Below are 20260 nucleotides of genomic sequence, written 5' to 3'. Positions count from 1 at the left end.
ACACCACGCCCCTATGGCTAGGGGCGTGGTATATATGGAGGAGGACCCAAGGCATCCTGAGAGATGAAGCTTTAACTGTTTGGCTGCCTGGTCTCCAACTATAATATCCCCATGGTATCCCTGTGGATCCCTATGGACCCTGAAAAAGAAACTGCAAGGGTACCTACAGTACAAGAATTGATGTTGTTTTGAAGGCAAAGGGTGGTCACACTAAATATTGATTTAATTTAGATTTCTATTCTGTTCATTCCCTTTGTATTTTGTTAATTGATAAACTATTACTTCTATTTTTGAAAGCATTCTTACTTTGCAGCATTTTTCCAAACCTGCATAAAACTTTTGCACAGTACATTTTATATATATATATATACACATATACAGTCAGGTGGAGAAATATTGGGACATTGACAGAATTTTCATATTTTGGCCTCTATTCACCACCACAATGGCTTTGAAATGAAACAAACAAGATGTGCTTTACTACAGACTTTCAGATCTAATTTGAGGGTAATTACATCCAAATCAGGTGAACGGTGTAGGAATTACAACGGTTTCTATATGTGCCTCCCACTTTTTAAGGGGCTAAAAGTAATGGGACTATCAACTCAAAAGCAATTTATTGGAAAGGTGTGGGCTATTCCCTCATTATTTCATTATCAATTAAGCAGGTAAAAGGTCTGGAGTTGATTCTAGGTGTGATATTTGCATTTGGAATCAGTTGCTGTCGACTCTCAATATGAGATCCAAAGAGCTGTCACTATCAGTGAAGCAAGCCATCATGAGGCTGAAAAATCAAAACAAACCCATCAGTGAGATAGCAAAAACATTAGGTGTGGCCAAATCAAATGTTTGGAACATTCTTAAAAAGAAAGAACACACCGGAGAGCTCAGCAACACCAAAAGACCACGGCAAACAACTGTGGTGGATGACAGAAGAATTATTTCCCTGGTGAAGAAAAACCCCTTCCCAACAGTTGGCCAAATCAAGAACACTCTCCAGGAGGTAGGTGTATATGTGTCAAAGTCAATAATCAAGAGAAGACTTCACAAGAGTGAATATAGAGGGTTCACCACAAGATGTAAACCATTGGTGAGCCTCAAAAACAGGAAGACCAGATTAGAGTTTGCCAAACAACATCTAAAAAAGCCATTACAGTTCTGGAACAACATCCTATGGACAGATGAGACAAAGATCAACTTGTACCAGAGTAATGGGAAGAGAAGAGTATGGAGAAGGAAAGGAACTGCTCATCATCCAAAACATACCACCTCATCAGTGAAGCATGGTGGTGGTAGTGTCATGGCGTGGGCATGTATGGCTGCCAATGTAACTGGTTCCCTTGTATTTATTGATGATGTGACTGCTGACAAAAGCAGCAGAATTAATTCTGAAGTGTTTCGGGCAATATTATATGCTCATATTCAGTCAAATGTTTCAGAACTCATTGGACGGCGCTTCGCAGTGCAGATGGACAATGACCCGAAGCATACTGCCAAAGCAACCAAAGAGTTTTTTAAGGCTAAAAAGTGGAATGTTATGCAATGGCCAAGTCAATCCCCTGACCTGAATCCGATTTGAGCATGCATTTCACTTGAAGGGTAAATGCCCCAAGAACAAACAGTGGAGGCCTGGCAGAGCATCCCCAGGGATAAAACCCAGTGTCTGGTGATGTCTATGCGTTCCAGACTTCAGGCTGTAATTGCCTGCAAAGGTTTTGCAACAAAGAGGGGTATTCAATATGAGAGCGAAAAGACCATATTGGACTTTTCGCTCCACATCGGAGACTTTCCGTGGATAAAGTATCGGGCACGATATGAAACCTACGAAAACGGGAAGGTGCGAAGTGGGATCTGCGTAAAAAAACAAATTTTTCCTTGAATAAATTGTAGGACCCCCCTAAAGTTGTAAAAACATGAGGGATCACTATGGGTACCCCTGTTTTAGGCTACGAATGAAAGTCGGGGATTTAAATAGCCGCAGCAGGTGTTTTTTCCCGACATTGAAGAAGTGTTGCAGAAGAGCACTTAGGTTATTTTTTTAGTTTTTTTTAAGTGGTCCCATCAAATTTGGGGTACATGAAAATGGGTACTAGGATATTTTTATGTCCCTAAAGTAAGTTTTAAAAAATACTGCAACTATGCACCTGCCGCTAATAGCCTATTCTAGAATACACCTGCCGCATACTTGCAGAATAGCCCTGAACCTGTTTCCCTATTTTTAAACACTTTTTTCCCATTTATTTATTTTTTTACCCCAATTTTTAAATAAATTTTTTGGGGTGTCCCTATTTTTTTAAAAAACTTTTTTTTTTGACACAGTTATTCTTAAAATGTCATTCCCAGGGGGTGCAGGCTTAAAAAAAAAATAGCCAGCACCCCTAAACCCCAATTTTGCATTTTTTTCGCCACCTATTCAGTGGTGAAAAGTTATCCCCGTTTTTTTTCAAAGACTTTTCGAACTTGCGAAAAGTCTTTGAAATTGAATACAGTGTAAAACCAAAACCAGCGAAAATGACGTCATTTTTTGCGAAATTATCGCAAAAAAAGACATTTCGCTCCATATTGAATACCCCTGAAAGTATTAAAAAGTGAAAGTTAGATTTAGTATTGTTTAGTTTGTCCCATTACTTTTGGCCCCTTAAAAAGTGGGAGGCACATATAGAAACCGTTGTAATTCCTACACTGTTCACCTGATTTGGATGTAATTACCCTCTATGTATTAAATCTGAAAGTCTGCAGTTAACGCACATCTTGTTTGTTTCATTTCAAAGCCATTGTGGTGAATAGAGGCCAAAATATGAAAATTCTGTCAATGTCCCAATATTTATGCACCTTACTGTGTGTATGTGTGTATGTGTATATATATATATATATATATATGGGCTGATTGAAAAATAATGACTGATTTTTTTAAATTCAGAATCAGATGACTCCACAGAATCTGAACATTTTTCTTTTTCAAAGTAACATACATTGATTACATTTTTTGCAGCATTTCAGCGATGATTCAAAGACGTGCAGTAGACTGTTTTGTGACACCTTTAGTGTTGGAGCTGTGGTATTTTTCATTTCATCATCTGTTGAGAACTTCTTTTTAGGGTTGGAATGCCCAGAAATCACATGGCACTAAGTCTACCCTATATGGAGGCTGTTCCAGTTGTGTCCTATTAATTTCAGTCAGTGCTGCTAATACAACAACAGCAACATGTGGTCGGGCATAGTCTTGAAGCAAAAATCACTATTTCTTCAGCAAATGTGGTCTTTTCTTCCTCATGGCTCCACGCAAATGGGTTTTCAGGACGTTTGCATTGTAGTCACTATTGTCTGTCCACTGGGAACTGTCATGATCCGGTGCAAATGTTCCTCTGTGGAGGACGGTAAGCTGGGGGGTTCGGGTGACCTGGGAAGTGACTGTACTAGGACTCCTAGTTGTGGCCGAACACAGGTTTGGCTAGACCTGCCCAGAGGCGCGGAGTCTAACTCACTTGGTGGTTTTCTCCAGTGACCCCTCCAATTGGGATTTGGTTTTCCGCTGCACCAAGTGAGCAGGTCGCGGCCCTCTAGACAGGTACCTGGGAATGGCAGAAGACCGGAAACTATATTTAACGAAGCAAATGCTAGGGCACAGGAGGTAAACTGGATGCTTAGATATTGGAACGCTGTTGGGGATCCTAATCACAGGCTAGCATAGGAATACTGGAAAGTGTACTGAGAATCACTGAGAAATCGAAGTGCTGATTGCACCGAAAAACAGAGGCATATATTGGGAATTGCTAGATATGTTTGGAGCTGATTTGCAGAGACAAGACACAGAGCAAAGAACACAAACATACTGGAAAGCTATAAATGTAGGTGTTGGCTGCACAGACAAGACACAGAGAAGTGGACACAGGCACATGTAGTAATCCCAGTCGCAGGCTATCTTGGAAACACAGAAAAATGTACAGGAACTGCAACAGATTCTGGAGCTGATAAACACAGTGAAACACAGAGGGAAGACCGGAATAAACTGGGGAAGCTAGTAATGCTGGTACTGGACAAAGGCAATTACTAGGAGAGTGCTGGGAGGTCCAGCTGTGAGCTAATTAGTACTAGCAGGTAATCTGACACCTCAGTGACACAGGGTAATAGCCACAGGAAAGCTGCTTTAGAATTAGCAGTACATATACAAAGACACAGGAAAGAGACATGAAACACTGAATAATGTGAGAAAGCTAAAGTCTCAGACTAAGGGTTAGCATGGAAGCTAATACAGGAAACTGGAAAACTGTGAGCAGGCTGAAGCAACACGCTGAAGGAATTAGCACAGAGCAACAGTGGGAGTATCACAGGCACTGGAATAACGAAGTTGAACAGCAGTTACTTGTTCCTGGAGTCAGACTTAAATACCCCTGGGTGGCTGATCAGAGGATCAGCTGAGTGACCACAGGACTATCATTGGGAGAGACTAGTCAGGTGATATGGGTCGACATGGCTGCGCCCGTGCCCGGCACCCCGGAAACCTGGACACACGCATGGAAGCCCTAGCGGACTCCAGGGAGAATACTCAGTCACCACTCACCTCCACTCCCAGCGTCTGGACACCTAAGCCCAAGGACACCAGCGCAGAGGTGAGTAGCGGCTGATCCCAGGCCACATCCTGACAGGAACCCAGTGCTGTAGAATCATACCGTGCCCATCAAAAAACAACAGAAGCATGACTTTACATGCCGAAGGAATCCCACAGAAATTTTTGGGCGGAGGCGAATTTGCATGTTTCCATAATGATGTTTGGATTCTGGATCATAATGACGAATCCACAATTCGACACAATTGATAGGGAATTGGGTATCCTCTCCGACATTCGAACGGTGTTCTTGCACGATTCAACTCCTCAGCGCATCTGCTCCTCTGTGAGATTTCTGGGTACCCACCTGGCATACACGCAATGCATTTTCAGTTCCTTTGTCACAATATGCTGAACCCATTTGATTGAGATGCCAAGTGAAGCCGAAAGTTTGCGTAGAGTCAACCTTCTGTCAATTTGCAACATCTCCGCAGCTTTGGCAATGTTGACATCTGTAACCGCGGTGGATGTTCTCCCAGAATGTGCTTTGTCAGTCATTTGCGTATTACCTTCTTTGAAGTGCTTCCACCAACGAAATACTGCAGAACGGCTAATTGTTTATTCAGCATATGCTTGCCGTAACATTTCATGAGTTTAATCAATGCTTTTTCCAACTTCAACACAAAATTCAATCACGTTTCTGCCGTAATCTCAGAGGAATGTCTTCCTTATCCGCCATGATGAAACGTACGAAGATCTTCCACTTGCTGTGACCAAACAAAGAAGACTACTGCAGTCCAACCACAGGTTCAGACACATCGATATATGAGCTTCACAATAACCAGCACAGCGTTGCCACATCTACCTATGGGACAGAAATACAGAGGCAGTATCATTGCTTTTCAATCAGCCCTCTTATATAATCTAATGTCCTGACTGTCTGACACAGTAACTCATCAACGCCCAGCCCATAACATGGACCTACTAGAAATATGAAAATCGGGGAGTATTTGCCTTCCATGACCTAGGTACCCACTAAGAGATTTTTCAATATTTGACTCCTACGTGGGTGAAAAGGGCTAAATGTTTACTCCCTGACATGGGAAAGTGAGGAAACTGTGTTATTACAGAGGTAAGGAAGTGGAATTTGTTAGTACACAGGTGAGGAAGGGGATGCATTACTATAGAGGTGAATGATTCATGTGTTACTGGAGTGGTGAGATGGAAATGGAAGCAGTAAATATCTAAGGTCTACCCAGGTGTAACCGGGTACATAAGCCAGTATCTATATTTTAATATCAGAAGGACGACTTTTATGAGTGACATATTTATATGATGCCATTGCCTGAGCAGGTCACATCATATACCAAATTAATGGTCTTGGTCCATAGACTTGCAGAAAAATATTGGCGCTTTAATTGGTAGTTTCAATTCAGAGTTGTTGAAAAATGTCCACCCGCCATTTACAATGCAACACCATTGTGCTCTGGAAAATGTGACAGTTGGTGAACTTTCCCTGTACATCTGCTGGATGACCTGGAACATATGACCTGCTGGGTAGTCTACAAAATGTCAGTTATTGAACCCTCCGGGTGCACCTGCTGGCTGATCTGTAACATGTACTGTTGGGAAGTCTGGAAACTAACAGCTAAGGCGGTTACTACATATACAGTTACATATATATATTTGTATTTCCAGGATCAGACATTTCTCACCCTACTACTAAGACCCTCATCCACTCACTGGTCATCTCCAGATTGGACTACTGTAACCTCCCTGACTCCCACCTCTCTCCACTCCAATCTGTCCTCAGCTGCCCGGCTCATCATCCTCTCCAAACATGCTACATTTGTCGTCTCTCTCCTACAAGCTCTACACTGGCTCCCCTTCAAAACCCAATTCAAGCTTCTCACAATTGCTTACACATCCCTCACCCATTCCTCTCCTAGTTACATCTCTGACCTTAACTGCCTTCACACTCCTGCCACTGTTCTGTCAAACTATTGTAAGTATATTTGGGCAATAGTGCTGGGTGCCCATTGTGTTGCTGTGTCAGGTGTGGGTCATATACTCATACAATGGTTGTAGAAGTGGGCAGAGTCATACAGCTGATTGGTTCCTGTCAAAGAAAGAGGGTCTGATTTCAGAGTGCTATATAACAACTGTCAGCACAACTGACAGCCAGACTGGTGTTCGCTCCCATCCAGTGCACACCTCTCTGTGGCTGCTGCTGAGCTATAGACATGGCTGTAAACAGCTGCAGTTAGGCACAGGGGAGAGTGTAGCCCTGGGGACAGTCCGGCCAGAGCAGCTGGGAGAGATGAGCCAAGTAGTCAGCCAGTCAGTCTGCGTCAGCTCTATTCAGGACAGTGACTAGTAAACCAGCTGTGTTAACTAAAGAGACTTCTTCAGGAGTATACCCGGCATATATATATATATATATGTGTGTGTGTGTGTGTGTGTGTATATATATATATATATATGTATGTAACAAACAGAAAGAAGCAGCGGCACTGAAGGTCTTAAATCTTGTATATATTATCACCAACATTTCAAGGCTACAATGCCTTTTTGTCAAGGTAAAACAAACAATGCAATATTCAGTCTTACCTTAAGTAACCACACCGCTTGAATGTGACTGGCAGCCTCGTGGGACCCGCGCGCCCGCACACTGCAGGGCGCGTCCCTCGATGATGACGTCAAGGTTCTCCCCGTGGTCCCGCTACCATGGCAACAGGATTCACAACAGAGTTCCCTTCCGTCTCCCGGCTGCAGCACAAAGATAAACATACAGTGAAACACCAACACCATTAAAATAACAAGACATGTATGTGGGGCTTCAAGTAAAGCACTATCAGAGAATAATAAGTATGGCATTGATGACATAACATGGAGCTGAGTCATGTTGCTAAAACAAGTGTAGCATTCAAAATAGTCATTACATAATGGTAAATGTAAGATGTTTCCAACTGAACTGGTATATGATAATGTACTATATACATATAAGACACCTGTCAAAAATAAATGTATATCTGAAACATATATAACTTTCATGCTGACACAGGCAACCAAATAGTAAAGTTGTGAAGACAGAGGTATATGGCATAGCGAATAATAGAGGATAAGGATAAGTAAAGGTTATGACTGGTATATCGTTGTCTTTACATCTGCTTTGATGATTATAACATGTCCCAACAGATCTTGTCATTTAATCCTTTAGGGTTGATAGTATCCAATGTCATAATCCATCTTGCTTCAAGCCTTAAGAGCTGTCCTGCTCTATCCCCTCTTATCATTGACTCAGGTATATGATCAATTATTTGATGTTGAAAATTTGCCAAACTATGGCCCTCATTCAGAGCCGTACGCTATTTGCGGTCGTTCGTTTAAAAACAAGGGGTGGCTATTCAAATGATCCGTACGCACATTGCAGTCTGTTCACGCCTCTAAGTCTGAACGAGCGAGCAAAACATACGCTCGTTTATTTGTTAAAAACGCCCCCTGGCCGCACGCATCCTACGTCATGTCCGCTATTTATTAGATTAATCGAGTACATCGACCAGCGTATGAACTGCTCGCTATTCTTGTGGTTGGTGTTTGCTACCACAAATTTGCGTGCAGTTCGGGCTATAAAATAACCCAGTGACGTGGTCAATGACGCTGCTGTTTTAAATATACACACCCATAAAACGCCCGATTTGACCTTTAAGCACGCCTGCGTTCGGATCTCCACTCCCCATTTTCAAGCACCTTCCCCTGTTACCACCCACATACGCCTCATTCTGTCACTCAAAATAGCCGGCACTCGCTATATAGCGTACAAAGGATTTTCGGCCGCACTGACTGGTTCGCGCATGCGTACTAAAAAGCGTACGCATGCGCAGATGTGCAAACATCGCTCGGAACGAGCGTACTGTTGTTAACGTGCGGCTCTGAATGAGGGCCTATGTCCTCTTTCAACGTAGTGTCTGGCAACTGGCTGATCTGTAGGTTTGCCTGAGAGGGCTGCACGTATCGCGGAGCGGTGCAATGCCATTCGCTCACGCATCGTTATTACCGTTTTTCCAACATACAACATGCCGCAAGGGTAAATGATTATGTATATGATAAATGGGGTAGTGCAGGTAACAACATGTTTGATCTTATATAGCTTGCCACTATGTGGATTTTTAAACTCTGATCCTGTTACCATGTTACGGCAAGTAGTGCATTTTAAGCACTTGTAACACCCTGGTAATTTATACACCACTGTGCACTGTTGGTTTGAATCCCGTAATATCAGTGTGCATAATATAGTCCTTTAAATTCCGGCTTCTAGTGAAGCATGTCATTGGTCTTTGTCCATGAAGGCCAGGTAGTTCTTTATCAGAATTAATGATAGGCCACAAGGCTTTAGTGGCATGTTGTAATACAGGACTTATAGTTGAATATTGGTGTTTCCAGGTTATCACTTTTTCTTTTTTCTTAGTAGTAGTTTGTAGCAATGTCGTCCGTGGAAGTTGTAATACTTCTTGTTTCTGTTTTTTTAGGAGGTTGTAGTTATAGCCCCTGTTCCTAAATTTAGTTATAACCTGGTCGATGGCTTTTTCAACTTCCTCTTTGTCACTAGTGATACGTGCTGCCCTCATCATTTGTGATTTGGACAGACTTTTCTTCAAAGATTGTGGATGATGGCTTGCTGCCAACAATAGATTATTCTTATCTGTAGGTTTGTTATAAACATTGGTGATCAATTCACCGTCCCTTACCAATATCTGTACATCCAGGTAGTTAATTGTTTTCTTACTGTATTGAAATGTTAGTTGGATAGGTGAAGATCTCGCATTAATCTGCTGCATAAGTTCTAGAAAAAGATCCTCTCCGACAGTCCAGCACATGAAGAGGTCGTCTATGTAACGACAAAAGTAAAGTATGTGTTCAGTGATTGATTGTTTAGAGAAGAACATCTGTGTCTCTTCTTGTAGTATGTAGATGTTTGCATAGGTTGGTGCCACGTTGCTACCCATGGCACAACCCGCTGCTTGTAAGAAAAAGGTGCCATTATATAGAAAATAATTCCTTGTCAGGGTTAATTCCAAAAGCTTCAGAAGGAAATCCAAATCCAGTTCATGCATCTTTTCAGCAGTCAAGAAGCACCGCATTGCTTCTAATCCTTGTGAGTAAGGAATCACTGTGTATAAGTTACACACATCCATAGTGCATAACAATGTTCCATGTGGAACAGTCCTCACACGGTTGATGTTGTTAAGGAAGGATGTCGTATCTTTTAAAAATCTAGTGTGATTAAATAAATATGGTTGTATCACACTGTCTAGGAACTGAGATATTGGTTGAAAAATTGAATTTCTAGCAGAGATTATTGTGCGACCTGGTGGGTTAATTAAAGATTTATGTATTTTAGGTACTGTATATATAATAGGTACCACCGGATGGTTTTGCATCAATGCTGATTGCAGTTTCTCTGTGATAAGGCCCTCATTGGTCGCTTCCTGTAGAATGTTATCCAATTCATTTTTGTATTCCAAAGTAGGATCAGTTGCCAGACGGGTGTATACTTTTTCATCCGATAGTTGTCTTTGTAATTCGTTCTTATAATACTCAAGATTTTGGATCACGACTGCTCCTCCTTTGTCAGCTGGGCGAAAAATGACATCACGATATTTACTGAGATCCCTCAGGGCGGTTCGTTCAGCTTTAGATAGATTATGATGTAAAGGTATATCTGCCGCTTTGTAACGTTGAACTGAGTCATCCAACAATCTAGTTAAGGTTTTTATAGATGAGTTATTTGATTGCGGATCAAATTTAGATGTTGATCTTTTCTGTAGGAAAGTTGAAAATTTCTCATTAGTTGAAGGATTCTGTTTGTGTTGAAAGTGTTCTCGTAACCGTAGTTTTCTAGAAAATTTCTGAAGATCATATTGCCACTGATATTCATTATGCACATTGGTTGGCACAAACGATAGACCCTTATTAAGTACTGTCATTTCTATATCACTAAAGGATCTAGAAGATAGATTGTATGTTAGTTCCTCTTTCTGGTTCATGGTCCTCTGGAGCCTTTCATTTTGCCCCTCCCCCCTGATGGGTGGGCGTCCTATGGGTGCTGTTTCTGTGTCTGTTGGTACATCTAAAGGGAGTGATGCGGTCCTATTAGATCCTTCTGTATCCTGGACAGTGAAATCACTGTCACTATTTGATGTAGCTTGACCAACTTCAAATCCTTCTCTACGTTTTCTCCAGTTTTGTTTTGGACGAAAGAAAGGTTGTTTCCTCGGTTCACCTCCCATTAGCCAGCGATACACTTTATTCTCATCGTAATCAGACTTAACAGTCTGCTATTTATTTTGTTTAAATTTAATTAAGTCCCTGCGGTAGGCGTCACACTGGTTCTTGATTTTATGATATGATTCTTGTGCTGCAATGTTGTCAAAAAAATTCTTTTATGAGCCATTTCCAAGTGGGAAATTTTTTCTTTAGTTACTTTACGTTCTCTACTTGCCTCCTCAGTGACAAGGATCATCAAGTCCATTCCACACTTGTTGAGAATACCTATCCAGCGTCGACAAAAGTCGGGATTGTAGCGGCCAATGGTCGGTGTGTTCTTTACTCTATATCCACGAGGTAACATCTTTTCTCTGTAGTAATCTCACAGCGATATTCCATGAAGTTGGAAATCAATTTCCCTTCTTTTTAATTTCAATAATTGCTGAAAAATATTCTCATTAGTGCTTGTTGTATCCTCACTTGAGAGTTGCTCCTTAAATAAAATTTGTTCAGTTTCATCATCAGTGTAGCTGAAATATTCTCCACGTACTGTTGTCATGCCTCTACACCCCAAAAGACCTGATGAGGCGGAGGCTGTCTGTTGTTCCATAGTTGTAATCTTGCTGCATTTAGCTCCGGCTAAACAGTGCAGAGGATAGTTACCTCCAGGTAAAAATAATAGCTGGGTGCCTTAACCCGTTAGGGAATCGCTGTGAGACCCAATAAACAGATAAGTCCTATGGTTCGGCTCTCCAATATAGTATAAATATGGCCCTTGTGCCCTTTGCCAATGTGGATACACAACAAAAAGAAAGAAGCAGCGGCACTGAAGGTCTTAAATCATGTATATATTATCACCAACGTTTCAAGGCTACTTAAGGTAAGACTGAATATTGCATTGTTTGTTTTACCTTGACAAAAAGGCATTGTGGCCTTGAAACGTTGGTGATAATATATACAAGATTTTGGACCTTCAGTGCCGCTGCTTCTTTCTTTTTGTTGTGTATCCACATTGGCAGAGGGCACGAGGGCCATATTTTTACTATATTGGAGTGCCGAACCATAGGACTTATCTATATATGTATATATATATATATACACACACAGTGCTCGAAGTGTGCCGGTATGTCATACCAGCACTTCACTTCGGCAGCTGACCGGTGCTTTCACTGTCCTAGCTCCAGTCAGTCAAGTTTGGCTCCGGCTGCGAGCCACTGCTCGCAGACCAGCAGCCAATTATGCGTGGTTGCTGTGCAGGTTGTTGGTCTTGAGAAAGGTCCCTGCGTGGACCGAAACGTTGACCATCCATGACTATGTGATGCAAGAATAAAACACTTAGTATACCTTTCATTTTTTGAAAAAGCCTGGTGAGTGCGCTCTTTTTTCTTCAAATTATATATATATATATATATATATATATATTTATATATATTGCCCTTAAAAAGAAACTCTTGACAGCAGTTGTCATTGTCATCCCACATGTGGCTCCTTGACTAAGCTAACATTAGCAGTTCACTATAGCCTGGCCAACTAATTCAGTATCAGGAGCACCTTCCCGCTGAATCCCAGAACCTTTATGCATCATACATACACACACCAATTAGACCCATGTAGTGCAGCTGTGTTTTAAAGGTATCCAGCCTCTTTGTTCCAGGGAATGATTCCTGTTCTTTATAGCAGAACACAGCAAGGAGCCCTCTTTGCCACATACCCTTTCCCTTAGCTTTGCCATGCTTGGTGAAGTGGACCCTTTAACTGAAAAGCATTTTCCTTTTCTCACCTTCCCCTCACTATGCTTCGCCAAGTTTGGCAACATAGCTGTCCTGTGCAGCGCAAACTTCCATAAGCGGGCATCAACATTATTTTGGGGAGCCCCAGTTTTGATGTTCCTGTCACCTCCCTCTGTAATCTGTGGAGATGGGTGTCGAAGACTGGAGGGCCTACAGAACCCTATCCTTTCATAAGGGCCTGGCACGTGCACACCATTTGACCTTTTGGTCAAACCCCTTGTCACCTGCATTATACTTCATCAAAGCCTTCCAGCTCACATCTTAACTTGCTGCTAAATGCTCCTTCCTCCCTGTCTACCCCATCTGTGTCACCCCTGTTTGTCTGGCCCTCCCCTTGAGAATGTAAGCTCTTATGGGCAAGGCCCTCTACCCACTTGTGCTTCTCCTTACTTTACTTTCATCTACTTCTTACTCCCCACTAGGGTATCTAACACTTGGTTGTGTTACAAGTCCAGTCCAGGACTTGTCTCCTGCCAGTATTCCTCCTGCTCCTGACCATGCTTCTAGGTTGCCGGTTGCTAGGAGACCCAGACTTCAGAGGATTTCACATGTTTCCTCCTAGTGTTGCCTGATTGGCAGCTGATCCTATTTGAACTTCCTGGACTGTCGCCGCCCTATCGGCTATAGAGTTTTCATGTGGAACTTTTGGTTATGCAACTTGCTTTCTGTGCATCCAGACTTCCAGTTATAATCTGTACATGCTGCGTGTACTCTGCTCACCGGCTTCTAAGTGACCCAAGCACCTCGGGTTCAAGCATTGCTGTCTACAGGGCCCTCCAGGCCATACAGCTATCCTGCTTCTAGCACCACGTTTCAAGCATCGCTGTCTACTAGGCATTCCAGGCCATCCAGCACTCCTGCTTGTACACCATGTTTCAAGCATCGCTGTCTACTAGGCCTTCCAGGCCTTACAGCAATCCTGCTTCAACACCATGTTTCAAGCATCATTGTCTACTAGGCCCTCCAGGCCATCCAGCAATCCTGCTTCTATACCACGTTTCAAGCATCGTTGTCAACTTGGATTCCTGGCCATTCAACAACTTTAGTTTGAGCTGTAAGTCTACAGTATATTCTATTGACTGTCCTATTGTATCAGCTCCTTACTGCACCATTGACATGTTGTGTTTGCACTTGCCCTCCAGGTCCACCATATCATTTATAAAGTAAACAACCATGATTTTAATATTCTGCTTGTGACTGTTCTTCGATGTGCCTCGTATCTCCAATACCTCCAACAATTGCTAAAGGATCGTAACAGGTTGCTTATGCTCTGTTGCTTATTTGGGTGTTATGGTCGCTAATGTAGCAATGTATATTATCCATGTCCTGCATTGTATTGTATTGTGCTGTAAGTCGCTGGTCACCTATTTGTTTATGTATTTTGTAAAGCGCTGCGGAACACTTGTAGCGCCATATAAATAAATGATGATAATTATAGGAGCATATGGCTTGAGCATCAGAACCCCTCTTTTGCTGCTCCTGTGCCCCTTTTAATTTTTGCTTTACTTTTGAATCTGGGACTGTAGGAAGGGGTACCTGGAGAACTGTAAAATTAGATCTAGATATGGTATGTTGACAGACTGTGCAAGCTTGGCAGTATCTCCTCACCGACATGTGGATGCCTGGCCACTAAAACTACTAGAACACTCTATTTTCTCCCCAAATGTGTACAGGCTGCCACTAATACAAAAGGTATGTATACTTGTGGATCCAAGAGCTGGTTAACTACTTTCTCCTGAACCACAGCCACCCTATATAGCAGGTCCATATCTAGTATAAAGTATGGTTTACCCTTGGCCGGCCTCTCAGCCTTCCACACTCCATTCACTTTCATCACATATCTGAAGGCATTTTCTAATGCACAATCATTTAATTGGTCTCGAGCAAAGTCTTGGAGTGACACAGAAGACCAATATTCTCCAACTGGCAAAGTCTGTCGTTACGCTTCCTTCACCTGCCAGGACTACTACCTCATGTCATCTGGAATGCGACGCTGCTTTGATTGCAGCCAAAGCCTGGCACCCAGGCTCCAGATCTTGTTGCTTTTCTGATTTTTCCCTCCAGTTCCGGAATGTGAGCAACAGGATCATGTAGGGTCAAACGTCCAGCCGGTATTTCGGTTGCCAGCATGTCCAGACCGATCCGGTCACACATAATAGCCCGGAACACTGCAAAGTCTCACCCCAGAATAAGAGGTGCTATTGCTGCTATCACTTGCACCTTTTGTTCTCTCATGGTTACCTGAAGACAGACACGGTCATATTTCTCAGTGGCCCTATGGACATACAGGACCTTTTCTGGCGGCAGCAGGTCCATCAGTCTTTCTGGAAAAAGAGTGCTGGACACCAGGGTGACCACTGCCCGAATCTACGAATGTCAATACTGCCTATTGTCATATCAGGTCGGTGACCCGGAATAGCCACGTGCTACCCATAGATGCGGACATGGTTAAACAAAAAGGTTAACCCACCGAACAATCAACAGATTTTTTTTTAACAAAAGTTTGAAGTATTACTGACGCATACTTGTAGAGAATATGGAAAGTAGAGGGAAATGAAAATAGGGAGGAATAGTAATACAAAAAAAGGAAACGAAGGAGTCCACTTAGTGTAGTACAATATGTTTATTATAAAATTGATCATATAAAAGAAAGGGCAAAACTGGCCTTTACATAAGATATGGTAGTAAAATATACACTGATGGAATCAAATCTAATAGTCTGGATACAGAGATTATATTCAACATTTTAAAACTTAATAGCAAAGGTATAGCCTGTGGAAAGGCAATATATACTATACTTAAGAGAAAATGTTCACTGTAAACCAGCAATTAATTGCAATAAGCTTAATGTATTTACACTTGGTCAGTGCATTGTCTTGACAAGGGAGTAAGGTGGTACATCTAAGTTTAATATCTGATGGTGGAGAAATCAAACGAAAACCTTTATCAGAAAAGGAAATCGAAGATGGATTCATAGGAGTAAATTCATTAATTAGGGCCGTACTGAAAGCCATCACATCTTGTAGGATTGGATCTTTGGATTCAATAAGTGGGCTAGCCCACTCCAAAGCTCTTCCTCTGAAGTTCAAGATGAGAAATTGAACAAAATTGGTGGGAGTAATACCACAAGATGGATTGGTTCTCATTAGTGTGTCAAAAGACTTCAGCAATGCAGTGTTTTGGGGCACTTCTCCATCAGAAACTATGGGCATCAATGCATTAGATAATTCCAGAGTTACAGAATTTCCCTTGGAGACCAGATCACTTGGAGATTCTATAGACTGCGGATTGGGTGGTTCAACTAAATTTGATTGAATCTCCTCACTCAACTTGCCAGAAGAACCCGAATGAAACTCAAAAGAATCGGAGTTGGTATTAATTAATACACGAAGGTAGTCTTCATCTATAATTTTAATCCCTAAACCCTTTGCTTTCTTTCGTTTGGACTCTCCTCATCACATCCCATGATTAAGTAATTGATCTTAATACTAATATTTTCGAAGACTTTACCTTCATATTCTTCTATTAATGTCTTTGCCTCATTTTTAGTTAAGGACTCCAAAACTCCTGTTAATGTGAAAGCTAGACCTTCCAGGTATTTATTTGAACCTAGGGGATTTTGCAAGGCGTTGAAAGCTTTAATTGCAGAACTAGCTTTTATCTTTGGGAGAAAAATCTACTGGGAAGGATAAGTCACTTGAAACCTCTCTCTGGAGAGAGACACCTGTAGATTTCTCCTGAGGTACTACACTCGAAAGCTCTACCTGAGGTGTGCAACTTGAATCGGAGACCCCCTCTTGGGATATCGAACTTGGAATCCCCTTTTGGAAAGAGATATTTGAGAAACTTGAAACCCCCACCTGGGGTATGGGACTTGAAACCCCCCCTTGGGGTGTGAGACTAGAACCTCCCTCTTGGGATGTGAAACCCCTTCCTGGTGCATGAAACTTGTTACTCCTTTTTGGGGTAATAAACTTGAAATTCCCTTCTGGAATATGAGACTTGAGGACCCCTCCTGGGGTACAGAACTTTGAAAACCCATGCGGAGTGTGGGATCAAAAACCCCTTCCTGGGGAAGTTGGCTTGACATTTTATCCTGGGGTATAGAATGTGAAACCCCCTCTTTAGATGTAAGATCAGAGTTTTCCTTCTGGGATGCGAAACTTGAGACCTCATCCTGGATTGAGACATTAGAAACCCCTTCTTGGGGTGATAAACTGGAACTTCCCTTTTTTTGGATATGAGACTTGAGACCCCCTCCTGGGGTATAGAACTTGAAAACCTCTGCTGGGGTATGGGATCAAAAACCCCTTCCTGGGGAGGTTGACTTGACATTTTCCCCTGGGTTACGGAACAGGAAACCCCCTCTTGGGATGCAAGATCAGAGACTTCCTCCTGAGGTAAGAGACCCAAGACCCTCTCTTGAGGTACGATACTCGAAAACCCCTCCTGGGGTAAAACACTCGAAAACCCCTCCTGGGGTATAACACCGGATGACCCCTCCTGGGGTATAACACCGGATGACCCCTCCTGGGGAATTAAACTTAAAACCCTCTCCTGGGGTGTGAAACTCAAAACAGAAACCCCCTCCTGGGGTGAAGGACTTGAGATAGAAGTTGGTTGTTTTAAAGATTATTTTTGCACTTCATTGAATGAATGCTGCTATTGGAGTACTGGAAATAGCCTTAAAGACTTTAGAACAATGTACACTAATCGGTTCTGAAAACTCAGTTGAGATACTGATTTCTGATGAGGTAAACTGCTCCTCTGAAGATGATGATAAACCCGCTTCTGGCGTGGTGACTACAGACTCCTCCCCAGTGGATAGCGACATAGTTGCCCCTCCAGAACCTCCTAGATAACGAGAATTCCTAGCATAGGGTATGGAACAGATTTTGTCCGGTTGGAGCCCGGCTCCACTAGAAACTTGTGTCTCTGGGAGCTTCGTAGAGAAAGCTATTTTCTTGAAATTTCCCGATGTGGATAACAATATCTTGTGGCTGGTCCCCAATTAAAAATAATATTTTTCTGACTTTTGGTGGACCTTTCTCCCTCATCTGGACCAAGGGATACTGAAACCTCTGTTGGTTGTTGGACAGAACCAAAAGTGCAGACATGAGCATTCACACTTTTCTCGCTATTTCTTAGTGGACGAAGAACGCAATCTTTAATAAAGTGATCTTCATGTCCACAATATAGACAGATTAAATTCTCAGCGTCGCTGGCGTTCAAACTGAGTAAGTCGAGGACGATGGAAGCTTCGATACCTCACTTTATCTTAAGTTGAGGAAACGGTACCTGAATCAGCAGTGGTACTAGAACCTGTAGACAGACCTTGGGAAATCTGATGGAGCAGAAATTGTAGTTGCTCTAATAGATGGAGGAAACTTGTGGAATGTTTAGTAACACCGGTTTCAGACAGAGGCCGAAAGACACTAGGGAGATGGATCAGAAAATTTAGAAGAATTTTCGACCCTAGGTATGGATGAAACGTGAGCCTTGAAAGGAACAGACACAGGAGACTCCCTTGACTGAGAATTCATTGGGGATAATGTAGTGAGAACGGGAAACAACATTTTTAATTGTCCGGAAAATTCTTGCAACTGCTGATTCAAGAGTTACAGACTGGTCTCGAGAGCTTGTATCTGGGAAAATAATTCTGAACAATTTGTTTGATCCAGAAACCTGGCGGCTTGCATGTTGTGGGCTGTTCAAACTGTCACAACCAGGCACTGAGATTACCTCTGCTGAGATTTAAGAACCGAGGGGTTTCGGATATTTGCAGGGGAATGACGGGGGTGATGGACTAAGTCTTCCAATTGCGGTTAAACCCAGGTTTGGCGAGACCTGCCCAGAGACGCAGAGTCTAACCCACTTGGTGGTTTTCTCCATTGACCCCTCCAATTGGGGATATGGTTTTCGCCGCACCAAGTGAGCAGGTCGCGGCTCTCTGGACAGGTTCCTGGGAGAGACGGAAGACTGGGACAATATATGTAACACAAGTAACACTGGGAAAAACATGGAGGAATGGCTTGCACTGAAACACAAGACTGTACACTCAGGAATGCTCTGGTAAGATACTGGAAGTGCAGAGATGGAGTTATGCTGGAATTCCAGAACAGAGTACACGAGGATACCACTCAGGGCGCATTGGAGACATATACAACTGGAACTGATGTGCAAGGACAATATACACAATCGTGCACACTTTATTTTGTAAACTAAGGTGCGTCTTTTGTACACAAAGGTGCGTCTCCGGACGCAACAACAGATTACTTCGAAAGTGTCTGGAGCCAGTGTCTGGCTCCAGACGCACTGGCAGATCACTAAGGAAAGGTACACAGAAATGCAACTGGAGACAATAGGTTGAACTTAGAGGTAGTACAGAACACAGGGACTGAATGCACAAAGGTGCGACTTGAGAGACTCAGGATGGATTAGTACAGAACATGGGAACTGGATACACGGAGGTCACAGAACACAGGAAGCCAGGACCACCGAGTAAGTAATACGGCAACTGGAACAAGATACGTTTGTCACAGGGAATGACTACAGTACATGCAGTAAGGATGTTGAACAGCAACTTCCTGTTGCAGGAGTCGGTCCTAAATACCCCTAGGCAGCTGGTCATTGGATCACGAGATCAGCTGGGAGACTTGCAAGGCTGCCATTGGAGGAGACTGGTCAGGTGAGATGAACCAAGATGGCTGTGCCCATGCCTGCTAACACAGAAGTCCGAACGCAAGCATGGAAGTCCAACCGGACCCCGGGGAGAATCCTCAGCCACAACCCACCACTGCCTCTGATGTCTGAATGCCTGGAGCCTAGCGACACAAGTTCAGCGGTGAGTAAAGGCCAATCCCAGGCCGCATCCTGATCCAGAGGAAGCTGGTTAGCTTTTACGGACTGCAACTTGTATTCTATACATTTTTTTCCCCATACCTCATAACGTGCACAGATAGTTCACCCCATCACGAAAATCAGACTTTTTTTTTTTTGTCTGACTACTTTCTCTGCTGTCCGGCCCATTTTCTCCAGAGCATAATGAAGATCAATAACTGTTGCCAGTTCTTCAAACTACTGAGGATCGTTCAGTCTCTAACCAACTCGGGGTTAACTTTCACCAGATCGGCTAGCTGAGCACGTGTTGCAGAACCCGGCCTATATCACCAGTCATAGAAACGCTGTGCTTTCCCAGGCCCTGTCAACACTATCCATGCCATAATTGTGGCCTTTAGCTGCTAATAATTAGCCACCTCAGAAATATCCACATATGCCCGTTGTGCTTCGCCCATCAAATAAGGAACAAATTGCGCCACCCAATCCTTTATTGGCCATTTAAGCCGAGTAGCCGTCCTCTAAAAGGACTATAGAAATGCCTCAACATCGTCATCTTTTGCATCACGGCAGGCCTGCATTCACCCAGTTGCAGCTGACAGATCTAACTGCAACAGTTTGTTGCTCTCCACCTAGGCCTCAGTGACTGCTAGCATCTGGGCTTGCTGAGCCTATTGTACCGCAGCTAGATTAGTTAAGGCTCAGAGGATTTCCTCCATCTTGCTGTCTGAGCAGACTGAGTAGCGAAATTGGGCCTCTCTTATCATACACCGGGAAGCCAGTGTTTTGACACTAATATAATGTAGCTGCCAGCGGCCAC

The 20260-nt window shown here is 42.9% G+C and overlaps 1 protein-coding gene across 3 annotated transcripts in view; it reads left to right on the top strand.

Moving 5' to 3' along the window:
- The window catches only part of UBXN6 (UBX domain protein 6), a 261847-nt gene that overhangs the window by 175335 nt on the left and 66252 nt on the right, over nucleotides 1–20260 (top strand). For 2 of the 3 annotated variants that reach the window (XM_088450838.1, XM_088450840.1), the window contains exon 9: nucleotides 11057–11170. The exons of the other annotated variant lie outside the window; for it this stretch is intronic. In XM_088450838.1, the coding sequence (XP_088306964.1) occupies nucleotides 11057–11170 (114 nt within the window). The remainder of the gene's footprint in view (nucleotides 1–11056; nucleotides 11171–20260) is intronic. 3 annotated transcript variants of the gene reach the window in all.

Source organism: Taudactylus pleione, unplaced genomic scaffold (genome assembly GCF_031769625.1).
Source record: "Taudactylus pleione unplaced genomic scaffold, aTauple2 ptg000529l, whole genome shotgun sequence".
Lineage (NCBI taxonomy): Eukaryota > Metazoa > Chordata > Amphibia > Anura > Myobatrachidae > Taudactylus > Taudactylus pleione.
Note: the sequence above shows the minus strand (reverse complement) of the source record. Positions and strands in the feature narration are given on the sequence as shown.